The 12,353-nt window shown below is 37.3% G+C and overlaps 1 protein-coding gene across 3 annotated transcripts in view; it reads right to left on the reverse strand.

Annotated features, from left to right (window-relative positions):
- The window catches only part of USP53 (ubiquitin specific peptidase 53), a 70,503-nt gene continuing 58,150 nt past the window's right edge, over positions 1 to 12,353 (reverse strand). For all 3 annotated transcript variants that reach the window (XM_006112603.5, XM_075929815.2, XM_075929814.2), the window contains exons 15-16: positions 4,655 to 4,754; positions 1 to 3,684 (exon numbers count right to left, since the gene is read on the reverse strand). In XM_006112603.5, coding sequence (XP_006112665.3) covers positions 2,691 to 3,684; positions 4,655 to 4,754 — 1,094 coding nt within the window. In that variant the 3' untranslated portion in view covers positions 1 to 2,690. The remainder of the gene's footprint in view (positions 3,685 to 4,654; positions 4,755 to 12,353) is intronic.

Raw genomic sequence — 12,353 nt, forward strand, 5'->3', positions numbered from 1 at the left:
TAGCAGCCACAAAAGTAGTTAATTTTTAATCTAATGGTCTGAACAAGCAGAAAAATGCAACGTTGCATGAAAATAAAATTCTGAAGACCAGAAAATAGTTACAATACCTGTTAAATGCATTTAAACATTACAAAATGTCTGTTCTTGTACAAATCTATAACCAGAAGAGAACATTTATAAAAAAATAAATAGGCACTCTAGCTAAAATCAATGGCAGATCACACATTAAATATTGAACATAGAGCCTGTAGAGCAAATATAAAAACTGAAGGTGTCAGTTATTTATATAAATAGTGCACATACAACTCATCAGGTAAACAAGTCATATACAAAAGGTTTTGCCTGGAAAGACAATCAAGCAAAGCAAGAAAAGACCTAAGTTAATCTAAGGGACTCAAATGAAGATTGTTGCATTTCAGATCTCTGGAAGAACTTAAGTAGACATTCTTAAACAAGCTTACCAATTGTGCTCAGTAGCTTTCTGGAAACTGAGTTCACTTGTTTATGTTAATAGGTATTCACATCGTTCCTTTGGGAAGTAATATGAATGTTTGCTATGCACATATAAGAACATTGTGGTACTGTTTATACACTGAAATACTTCCATTTAAATACAAGATTTCTAGAAAAGCTTGACAAGTTCTAGTACTCTTAAGTTCCATTTGCATTCAGATCCATACACCTTGAATGTATTTGCTTTAAATGTAACAATACCAAGTCCAGAATTTATTCATTCAAATGCTACTGGGTTACTAAAAAGTGGAAAGACACTGGTCTGACATATTTGGTCTGCTGCCTATCATGTTTGTTATTAAAAATGACAGATCTTAGTTTGATTTCATGTTAAGACATTGGCAAAATAACCACAACTTCTGTTTTTACCTTGGAAAACTATTACGCATGATTGTCACAATTTGGTCAAAGCACTGTAATACACATAATGTACATAAACATTTAAACTTGTTTGACCACACCGCAAGCACAACATACATTTGTAGCATTAAACTCAGAATTTAAAGGCATTTATACTTAACTGTAACCAATATCACCCAATTTAAACACATCTAAGCACTTTCCTTTAAATTTAAGAAAGCCATGAGTTTCAACTATTCATTTTACGCAGTCCTGATTTGGTAGTGTTACATTATTACAAGTTACATTTTTTCAATGACTAACATGGTACAAAGCATTTACAGATGCCAGTGAAGTTGAATTAAAATCCTATCCAAAGAGGATGTAGATTACCCTTTCATTGAAAACACTGTCTAGAAGTTTGAGTGGGAGACTGCTAGCTAGGGACAAAGTTCTGTAACAGTAAATCAGAGTGACTGATCCCATACATTTGCTCAGGTTTATGTGAGCCAAAGTGATGTATTTTCAAAACACAGTTCAGTACACAGACAGTTGAGCTTAGATATAGCTGAAAAAAATTAATCTGATCTGAATAAGGTCTTGAATGTAAGTGTACTGTTTCTTAAATTTAACCTTTTAGACTTTGTCCACATAGTAGCATTATTTTGGAATAACTGACATTCCAAAATACAAAGTGTGTGTCTACATAGTAAGCCATTATTTCAAAATAATGGTGAGCTGGAGGATGCTTATTCCAACACATGGTAATCCTCATTTTACAAGGAGGAAGGGTAGTTGAAGGAAGTGTTCTTCTTTCGACTTCCTGCTGCGTACAGTGCCAAAAGTCGAGTTAAGCTATTTCAACTTAAAGTATACAATTGAACCCTGCTGTGTAGACGTACCCTTGCAGTTTACTTGTAACAACTGCATATCTTAAAGCATATTGCAGTCTACTCTATTAATTTGTTACTTACATACATAGCTAAATTAAATTGCAGTAATAAGTTTATCACAGCCTTGCTTGTGGAACACAATTTAAGTTTGCTCCTTAACAGTTGGATTAAAGTGCACAATATGGAATTGGAGTTTGCAGGTAATTTAAAAATCTCAAACAGTGTTCTGTTTGTAGTTTACAAATTACTCAAGTCTATATGTGAAGTCATTCATTAAGGCATCATTCTAAGTACTAAAAATCCAATTCTCTGGATAAAATTTCATTAAAGACACTTAAAAGGAAATTAAGTTAGACTTTCACAGAAGTCAGATGAAAAAATAGGTAACACCTATTGTTACCCACTAGGAACAATGGTTCCATAAAACAGATACTGTTCTAATTAGTGTACCATGCTATGTATTGGGACTGTACTTGTCAGCATATCACTAGCTAAATTTAAAGAGATTACAGGTTAATTTATATCTTCTCAGTCTGAGAGCACAAAATCCAGTTTGTGAACAAGTGTATTAAGTTCTGAACAACCTGTATTTATCCCATATGGTGATCTTCCTAGGTATTAAAAGCACACACTTTTAAAAGGACCATTTGTAACAGACTTGTTGAATACGTTTGTATCATCACATGGAGGTAAACATTGTTAAGGCAAAAATGACAAATTCATGAACATAGGGCCAAAATCTTAGCACCTATTCCCCTGCTCACCTATATTTGCAAAATTAATTGAACAGTTATATTCTTAAAAGCATAGTGGGCAGGATTCCAAAGTATGCAGTATAGTAGTTGTGTCATCCTCAATTAGACATCTCACCACAGAGAGATTTCCATGCTTCCTGCCAATAAGCAGCCCATGTGAAATGCGTCAGAAGATAATTGATTTGACTGTCTACCTATTGCAATGTATGCCTTCCATGTTAGATTTGTATCTCCGTTCAGATGTGGGATGACTAGAATCAAGAGTACCATGGTATACAGTGCTCAGTTCTATTCCAGTTGGTGGGAGATGCTTTTCTTTGTGGAAGCCACCACCATCTGCATAATACATTTTGGGTTTTTGATGGTATTTCATCCTGTACGTATCCGTCATGCAGCTATCCACTGAAAAATAGGTTGTTAGAGATACGCTATCATTTGCATCAGGAGAGATAACACTTTGTCCTGTGTGCTGAGATCCTTTATTAAATATACTGCCAGATACAGTCTGAAAGTCATTAGCTGATGAGCTAGGTGCTGAATCCAGTTTGCGAAAAGTGTGCTCATTCTCTTGAAACGTTTCTTTAAATCTTTCTTCATTTGTAAATGCACCTTCTGATGCAGATTTTGAAGCGGTAGCTGTAGTGTGCCTTTCGAAACTTGAAGGATTATTCTGAAACACTTCTGACAATTTTACCTCACTTGTGGAATCACTTTTTGATCCTAGCAACACATTCAGAGCATATTTCTTTGGTGGTAAAGGAGGAGGAAGATTTTGGTAAACTACTTCTGGAATCGGAAGATTATTAGTCCTACCAAATGACTGAACAGCATGTTCACCAGATGAGGACTGAACAGTCCCACATGGATCTAACAGATTCTGTTGTACTAAAAATGCAAGCTCTGACCTTGATCCAGTAGTTTTTGTATGAGGCGGCTGAGATGAGAGAAATTCATTGTTGTTCACTCTTTTTGCACTCACAATTAAGTGTTCAGTGCTGTACGGGCGGGTTGAACTGTCAACACTATATACTGGCATACTAATCTTCTCAAATTTATCTAGATTAAGCCATTCTGATGAGGTCTGCTGATTTAAATTGCTGAACTTTGTTTCTCTCTTAACATGGTCCTTAAAACTTGGCTGTAGAGTTGATGAAGGAAAACATTTCTTGTCTGGCATCTCTGTTCTAAAATATAAACATGCACAGGTATTGGGGGACTAGTCAGAAGGCATTTTCTCACAAATGTTTACATATATTTTTAAAATCATAAAACCATCCATTAATTCCAAGTACTGTGGATGTTTTTTTAAATGGTGTTCTTGGAGACACTTTAAATATCACATTTACCCTTGATCTGACTGAAGGATTCAGAGCCTTATTTAACTTTTCTTTTAAGCTCAAAAACAGGTATATCAAATCACTGCAGATTTTCTTCCATAAGAAGTTTGAAGGATTAACAAAGCTCTTCAAAAGATTCACCCCTTCCCCCGCCCAATAAGGAAAGAATCTTGTTAAAACATTGAATGGAGTCAGCTCTAGGTTCTTTTCCTAGTCCTACCAGACTGATGTTTAGGCAAGTCAGATATGTAAACAATTTGAAAAAGTGTCCACTACTTCTGAGTGCCTAGTTTGACACTCCAGATCCTGAGTTTCAGATGCTAGGCACCTGCAGTTCCCAGTAACTTTAGCTGGAGCTGTGGGCACACATCATCACTTCAGAAAGGCAGCTCTAGGTGGTAGGTAACTGCTATCCTGTTTTTAACTAGAGTTTTCAGAAGGCAGTTTGACAAATAATTATTTGTTGTATGAATGGATAAGTTAGATCACTTTAAATTCTTAACCAAGTTAAAGGCCAGATTATTAAATGCTAGTTAGGTGTCTGTATGACTCTTTAGGCACCTACATATCTTAAAAATCCGACTAAAAATTATTTGTTGGCTTGTCTTTAAACGATCAAGTTTTCATGTTTTTCAAAACAAATTTGTCAGCTAAATAATTTTGATATACCAGGTACAAAATTAAAGCATTGTCAGAAGACTGTATTTGAAAAGTATTTGGACATATTATATATAATTTTCCAGTTAACAATGGGACTTAACATACGCATTGTATTTCAGATAAGCAAGTTTTATAGTAAAAAAAATAGTTAAATTACCTCTTTAGTAGCAGACTGTGCATCTGCAATTGAGATTCTGAAGAAAAGTCAGTGTGTGGTCTGTAATTAGCTTGCATATTAATTTGGTCTTTCCGCAAGTCTAGAAAAAAAAAACACATCCCAGTTTCAATAAAACGTTTCTTCTTTCTTAGAGGGTCATTATAAGTTACACTAACAAAACAAGCCTCATTTATTTTCAAAATTACAATGAAAAGGATACGAGTCAGCAAAAGTAAATTACAGTTAAAAATCCTCCACATCTTTATTCATAAGTGGAATTTATTTAAAAAGGTGTTTTAATAAGAAAGATGTTAAAATATCTAAATACCAAATAGCTTAGTTACTAAAAATGTACTCTGATTTTTCTGCTTCAGAGTTAAACATTGAATAGTCTAGTCTAGCACTTTAAAGACTAACAAAACATGTAGATGGTACCATGAGCTTTCATGGGCACAACCCACTTTTTCAAGTGACCAGAATGTTGGAAGTCCAGATCTAAGATATTATCTACATGTTTTGTTAGTCTTTAAAGTGCTACTAGACTATTTGTTGGTTTTTAAGTTTTTTCTGATCACCACCACAAACTTAAACACCAAGCAAGTGATGGATACATTTCATTTTTGAGATTTTAGATGTTGTGGCTCCATAGAGAGGTTCCCCTTGTGCATAAGGTCAGAGTCTTTTGGCCATCCGTATCTACTGGGTCTAGGAATGTAAGCAACTAGTTGACTACCCGATAAGCATATGCTTATTAGGTAGTCGAGTAGTGACTCAACTTGTCGCTTCCTCCAGCACTGCCTTTATCAGGAACCTATGCTGGGGTGAGCCGGCTTAAAAGCTGGTTCCCCCAGCACCATCTCCATGGGGGCAAAAGAGGTAGAGGTGTAGTGGGGAACCGAGCACAAGCTGGGAATCAGCTGATTCAGTCTGGCTGCTATTAATACATTTAAAAGGCAGAGCTGCAGTGGGGTTAGCTCCCAGCCCAGGAGCTAATTCACTGCGGCACTACAGTTCCCCCTTATCAACTAATTGAGTAGTTGATGGAAATTCCAACGATTAGCTGATTACCCGTAATTTAACATCCCTAACTGGGACCATGCCTGTGCCCCAGATGTCCAATGGCATAAAAAGGAGAGCATGCTCAATTGCTGACAGTTCCTTCACAAATAGAGAATCATAGAAAGATGGACAGCAAAGAAGGAAAGAGTGCTGAGGAGTCCACATGGACAACACATCTTCGAGAATCAGTTCCTTTAGGTAAGCAACTATTTTTTAAAGCAATTGTTTACATGGTCACTCAGTAACTACCCAAGCAATTGCCTGTGTGCTGGAAAAGGAATACTGAAGTTCCTACTTAATCAATAACTACAGGATAGCCCTACCAAAATGGGTATCCCTTCTGGAAGCCTTTATCAAGGCACAGTGTAAGGTGTGGGCCAAACTCCACATACCTGCATACCAGATTGCAGAGAGAACACTACTGTTCAAAAAAGCAGTAGAGGATACATGAGCTCGAATGGAGAAAGGTGAATAACCTTGCTAATTCATAACTAATCCTCTTGAAGCTGGAGATCCCACTCACATAACATCTGTGAGCGTATGAGTTTACTATCATTAAAGACCATGACTAGATTGAGTAAAAATCATTCAAGAATATGCCCAGTTGATATAGGAAGATAGTTCCCCTTGCTACATGAATTGTGTGTGAAATTTAGCTTCTCCAGGGGTTTTCTGTTTGGGACAGAAAACTAGGAAGCAGATAGATTTGAGTTCCACATGACAGTATCCAGGCTGACAGATGTAATGACACTGTGTTCGGGTACAGGATAAGCACTATTCTGTAGGACAACAGGAGGCTTCCCCCAAATCAGTCTATCTTGAAAGGTTCATCAGTTGCAAATAAGGGACTGCCTATCCTATGCTAGAGCTATCAAATGTTCTGTCCTGTTTCTTGCTTCAACCTCTTCAGAATCCTAGGTATATCAGTGATTTGGAAGAAAGGCACATGTCAGTCTAGGCATCCAGAAGATGAAAGGCATCTGCTAATGAAACTGGGCTCAATCTCCCTCTCCTTTGGAACAAAATATCTGTCACTCGTTGACCTGGTCTGTGGCAGGTGTTTCTACAAAACCTCACTAGCAAAAATTCTCTATAGGACTCAATTTTTCACAGGCCACTCCTGATTGTCCAAGAGCTTTCAGCTAAGATGTTCTAAAAGCTGTGAAAGTGCTGATCTAGGAGGTGCATTCTAAATAAGACAGTCTTTCTATTAAATTTCAAGAGATGACTTCTTGTGGGACCACAATCATTGTGTGCAAATGGTGTCTACTGTAGATACGCTGATTTCAACACTGACACGGATCATAAGTGAAATCTGGCAAAAGATGTCCTGCAGTTGCTTTAAGCCATATGTCCCAGAAGCCAGGCATGTTTTCACTTGGGATGGATCAACTGCTCTGGGAAAAAGGTGTTTTTCAGATAAAAAGCTGTGAACCAGTCTAATGAGGGGATTAGGAAGGCTAAAGTTCAGGATGATGACTCTAGCACATGAAGATGTTGGGTCCAGAATGGGTCATCAATCCCTTTCCTTATTTGGGATAAGAAAGTAATGACAATGAAAACTCCTGACCCATAACTCCAGAGGCATCACCTCCTCTACTCCCATTTGCAAAAGGGAATCTACTTGTCTATTGTGAAAAGGGGTCAGCTAAAAAGGAATGGTGAAGGGGTGAAAAGGGATCAGAACTGAATACAATGCCTCATCTATAATTTCCAAGACACAGTCCAAGGTAATCCCAGCCCTAGATTTCTGAAAATAAGAGGTGCCTGCCAATAGGAGGCCAAGATATTTAAAAAATTGTAATTCAGGCTTTCGACAGGCTTCCATCAAATGTGTTGCCTGATGACAGCCCCAGACTGAAAAGCAAAAAAAAGAGAGGAAACAGAAGAGGACTGCCTACAACTGAATGTCTTCTTTACCTGATCTGATGTTTTCTTTTATCTGAGTAACACCAGGTACAGGAATGCTGGCCGAAAGATGACTACTCACATTTGCACTTTCTTCTTGGAGCAGGAATATGGGTCCAAAGAGGGAAAAAAATTCTTTAAAAGACATTCACAGCCACAAATGCCTTAATGTTGGTTCAATACAAAAAAAGTGGAAATTGTGTCTTGAATTCATTAAGATTTCCCCCTTAATCTCATATTTTCAAGTCAATACATTGAAAAGTTTAGATCCAAAGTTAGGATATAGGCATGGAAGTAGTTTTATCTTTTAAAAATAATATGCTAGCATACATTTTAGTCTATGCGTTGCTACTAGGTTTTTTCCATTTCAACATGCAAACTGGATTCATAGCTTACCTATAAGTCCTTTAGTTCTTATTTTTTGTCTAGTTATGTTTCCACACAATTGCTCCTTACGCCCCATAAAATGGCTAATGTAAACTTCAGTACCAACCTCAACAATTCAATAAATTACTTTACTGAATTTTGTTTCATGAGCTGTGAAGTCCTTCTGTGAAACTGCTACAGAAACTGGACACAAGGAGGCAGCAGAGATTTGCAAGCAATTACTTGAATGTCACCAGGGCAGGCATTCAATCACAGACATTCATAGGCACTGGAAGTTTGTGCCTTTGGAATTCCAGCTAATTTAAAAATAGATGTGTTATTTTTCTCTTCTGCTGACATGGAGATCCATGCATGGTTAAAACCAGAGAGTCTACTGGGAATTTTGGCTCCAGGTTCTTTGCAAACCTAAATATGGTATATGTTAGCATACTGCACAGCAGACACCTCATCACCATAAGAAAAACCTCAAACAATAATAATTTTGGCATTTCTCAAATGATAGCTGGTCAGATTTTTGGAACTGACCCTATCACTTAAGATGAATCTGAACAGACAACATTGTTTACAAGACTACAACAGCCATTCTTCTATCCACTGAGTAATCTAACTCCACTCATCCACAAAAGATGAAGATTTTCTGAAACACGTAGAAATACATTTTCTATGGTACTGTCAACATATTGCAGATATACAAAGTCCATTTTCAGCACAAAAAAAACCTTCATTTTTCTATGTGAGGATTCCTAGAATGTTTATTAGCTCTGTGTGTTCAACAGCTAAGATCTGATTATACATTTTTAGAGTAAACGTAGAGCTACTAGTAAGAAGCCAAAGTATAACGACTGCAGTATTTTCTGTGTGATAAATGAGGTTCAGGTTATTTTTTAAGGTTATGTTTGAGGATTAATTTGAGAATGAGCCTTGACTACTGTCATGGATGTTTCAATAATAGAAATGAAATGATGGACCTTTGTAATTTACAGATATCCACACCTGTTATATGTCCTTCCTTCACTAGGAAATGTACATCACGATTGTTTTATGTTCTTTTAGAAATCATTGTTTATAAAAAGATCTGATAAGGCTTAATTTATCAGAATTAGTTTAATCTTGCCCCTGCATGATCCATGCTAGGTTTTACAGTGCTTTCACACTTTTCATTCTACTCAACCCCCAATTAAAATATCAAAGTATTTTTAATTTTACAAGTAATCCATTTGCACATACTCCATGACCTCTCAGAAAGCTGTAAATTAAAGGTTTCCTTACCTCCACTACATATACACATTTTTTATTTAATAATTAGAATTTCCAGAAATTATTTTTACCTTCTCCCACCACTTTCTCCAGTGGGCATTAGCTAGAGTAGATGGGTTCTAGTAGGCTGTAGGGATGTTCACTATCAGGTAACTGAACACTCAAGTAACTGCATGAAATCTTTGCTGTTACACAGCTATTTGATAATCCTCAAGGGCAGGGCCAGCACCCAGTGCACTCCCAGCCCCACTCCCGAGGAGCTCCTTGCCACGCTGTGCTGCCCCTCTGTGCTGATAAGCCTATCCGAGACAGTGGGGTGAAGTGGCAGCATCCCTGTGCACAGGGAGCTCAGAACCATGCTGACAGGGACTGCTACCGCAAAGCAGCCTCTGCCCGCGACAGGCCCAGGCTCGCTGCAGGCAGGGGCTGCTCTGGGAGATGCGGAACAGCCACAGTCCGCAGGGAGCTCGCAGCCCCCATAGACAGAGGCTGCTTCGCGACAGCCTCCTCCGGCCCCACCCCCACTGTTGCCTCTGATAGGCTTATTGGTTAATCATCTAGTCGACTACTTGTTGACTTCCCTAGTGAGCAGCTTCTCCCATTTACCTTCATACTAGAAAATATACTACAAAATATCTTTGGGAATTTATTAATTGCTCTTTTCAAGTTTAAAAGAACCAAAAAAGAGACCTTAAAAAAAAATGCAAGTCCCAATCTTTAAATAGGCTTCTGAGAGTATGATTTTTAAAGCCCCCTAAATAGTTAAAATTTGTAACTGGCATGTATTAGATTAAAATAGCTCCTCTTCATTTGGGGTGGGGCAGGGTGGGGTAGGATAGGAAAAAGGATGGAGAAGAGTGTTGGCTCTATTGCTTCTCTCACCTGGAGCCGTTCTAAGTTCTACTTTTCTCCACCCTCCATAGAAGGGGAAAAAAGGAGAGAACTGATCCTCTTTTCATTGAGCTTTTCCTATATGCAGAAGAAGGATACATTGTTTCTTTACAACCCCAGGTTTGCACACTCCTGAAAGGTTTCATCTCCTCCTTCTCAAGCAAATCCAACTACATAACAGCAGGACTGTGTGTGTGTGTGGGGGGGGGGGAGGGGGGGAGGGTTCAAATAGCAGCCTGGCTGAAAAAAAGGGATAAACAAAAGTAAGAAATTAAGTACATATGTAGACAGAATAATGGATAAAAGTATGTATGGAGGGGTGTCTTCCAATGACTCTGAAATTGGATTTTAAACTGGTGTTTCTTATAAATGTTACCAGATAGACTACATCTTTCTTGCCCGCTACAAAAACTAAGGGATACATTAAAATCTTGTTCTTTTGTTATTCAAAATTAGAGATTTGGATATAATTTCACACTTACTTGCACTGATGTAACTGTATAAAAAAGGCTTTTAACAGATAATCACATTTATCATCACTAGACATGTTTTATCCTCTAACTATATTTGTCTAGATGGAAAACTTTAGTCAATTAAATATGGAGTAAGTCACAACTGAAGCCACTCTAAACAAATATCCTTTTTATAGTCTATGTTTCACATTATGCAAATAAATAGCTGTACGTTTCAGTGCAAAGATCTGTGGATATAAAAGGTGGCAGACTGTCATATACATATACTGTGTGCTTACAGGCAGTAACTGGAACTCATTAAAGAAACAAAGATTAACATGTAAGGTTCATTTGGACAAAATTTTAAACTCCTTTCTTCCTTTGTAAATTTATGATTTCTATGTAAATTTATTTCCACTGGAATTTTCTCTAGGGAAATGAGACATCATATCTCCCCTGAGTAAAAAATGGTTTTGAGGCTATACCTATCCTCAAATGAACAGAAACAATTTAAGCCATATATTTAGATTCATTTTTTTCCTCACTTATAGTTCAACTGGGTTTCAAACAAACAACTGGGGTTGTCCAATGCTGTTAAAACTGTTTACAATAGATGAGACACTATACTTGCAGCATGACAGAGCTAACATTTTATTTAATAAGCACTGCGGGCTATAGTAATTCAAGGAATTAGTAGGTAATTCTTAAAGAGAACATATTTGGGAGCCAAAAATTGAAGATCTGTGTTATTAGTTTTTTACCCTTAACTCTCTTCATTCATTTGTAGAGCTTGCAGCACTTCCCTTCAAGATCCTGGAATAAAGTGGTGCTATGTTCTGTGTATACTACTGTGAACGTCAAATAAGAGACCTTCAGTTGATTAAGAATTATGGTTTTATTCCCTGAACCTTTTCTTCAAAGGGTCTGGAACTTGTTATTTAAATAAAAATAAATTTAAAGACCATTATCTGAAGGGTAAATACCAGTTGAGGATGAAATACTTTATAATGACATATGTATAAAAATGCTGGGTTTTTTTAGTTGTCGTTTGCTTGCTATTCCTGGCTACAAATTCACAGAAGACAGATCTATATTAGTAGAGAATGACAGATCTTATTATGCAGGACCCTACCAAATTTACAGTCTATTTTGGTCCATTTTACAATCATAGGATTTTATTTATGACTTTAAAGGTCAATGTTGTACTTATAAAAGTCTTGCCCAAAAAGGAGTTGGGGGAGGGGGAAAATCTCAAGGTTATTGTAGGTTGGCATGGTATGTTATTGCCACTCCTACTTCTACACTCCTGCTCGTGGGGAGCTGCTTTCAGAGCTGGGCTTCCATTCCCAGCAGCGCTGTTCTCCAGAGCCTAGCTCTCAAGTCAGCGCAGGAGTAAGGGTGGCAATCCCCTCTAAAATAACATTCAGCCCCAAAAGGGAGCTATGGAGGTGGTGGTCGGAAGTTTCACAACCCTTAATCTAAGAAACGCTGGTTTCCATGAAATCTGTACAGCATAGGGGAAGAGCACATAAAAGACCAGATTTCACACTTTGTGACATGTTTTTCATGGCTGTGAATTTGATAGGACCTACTAATTAACATTTTAAATCAAATAGTGAAAAGATTATGAACTTTTGTAAGGTGCAGCGGAGAAAGAGTTTCATACTACCATGAAAATAGAGCAAAAATGCATTTTAGATACTTGTCAACTGTGGATACAAAGCCGAAAGGATAAAGAAATGCTC

Source organism: Pelodiscus sinensis, chromosome 4 (assembly GCF_052426305.1).
Source record: "Pelodiscus sinensis isolate ZL-2025 chromosome 4, ASM5242630v1, whole genome shotgun sequence".
Taxonomy (NCBI): domain Eukaryota; kingdom Metazoa; phylum Chordata; order Testudines; family Trionychidae; genus Pelodiscus; species Pelodiscus sinensis.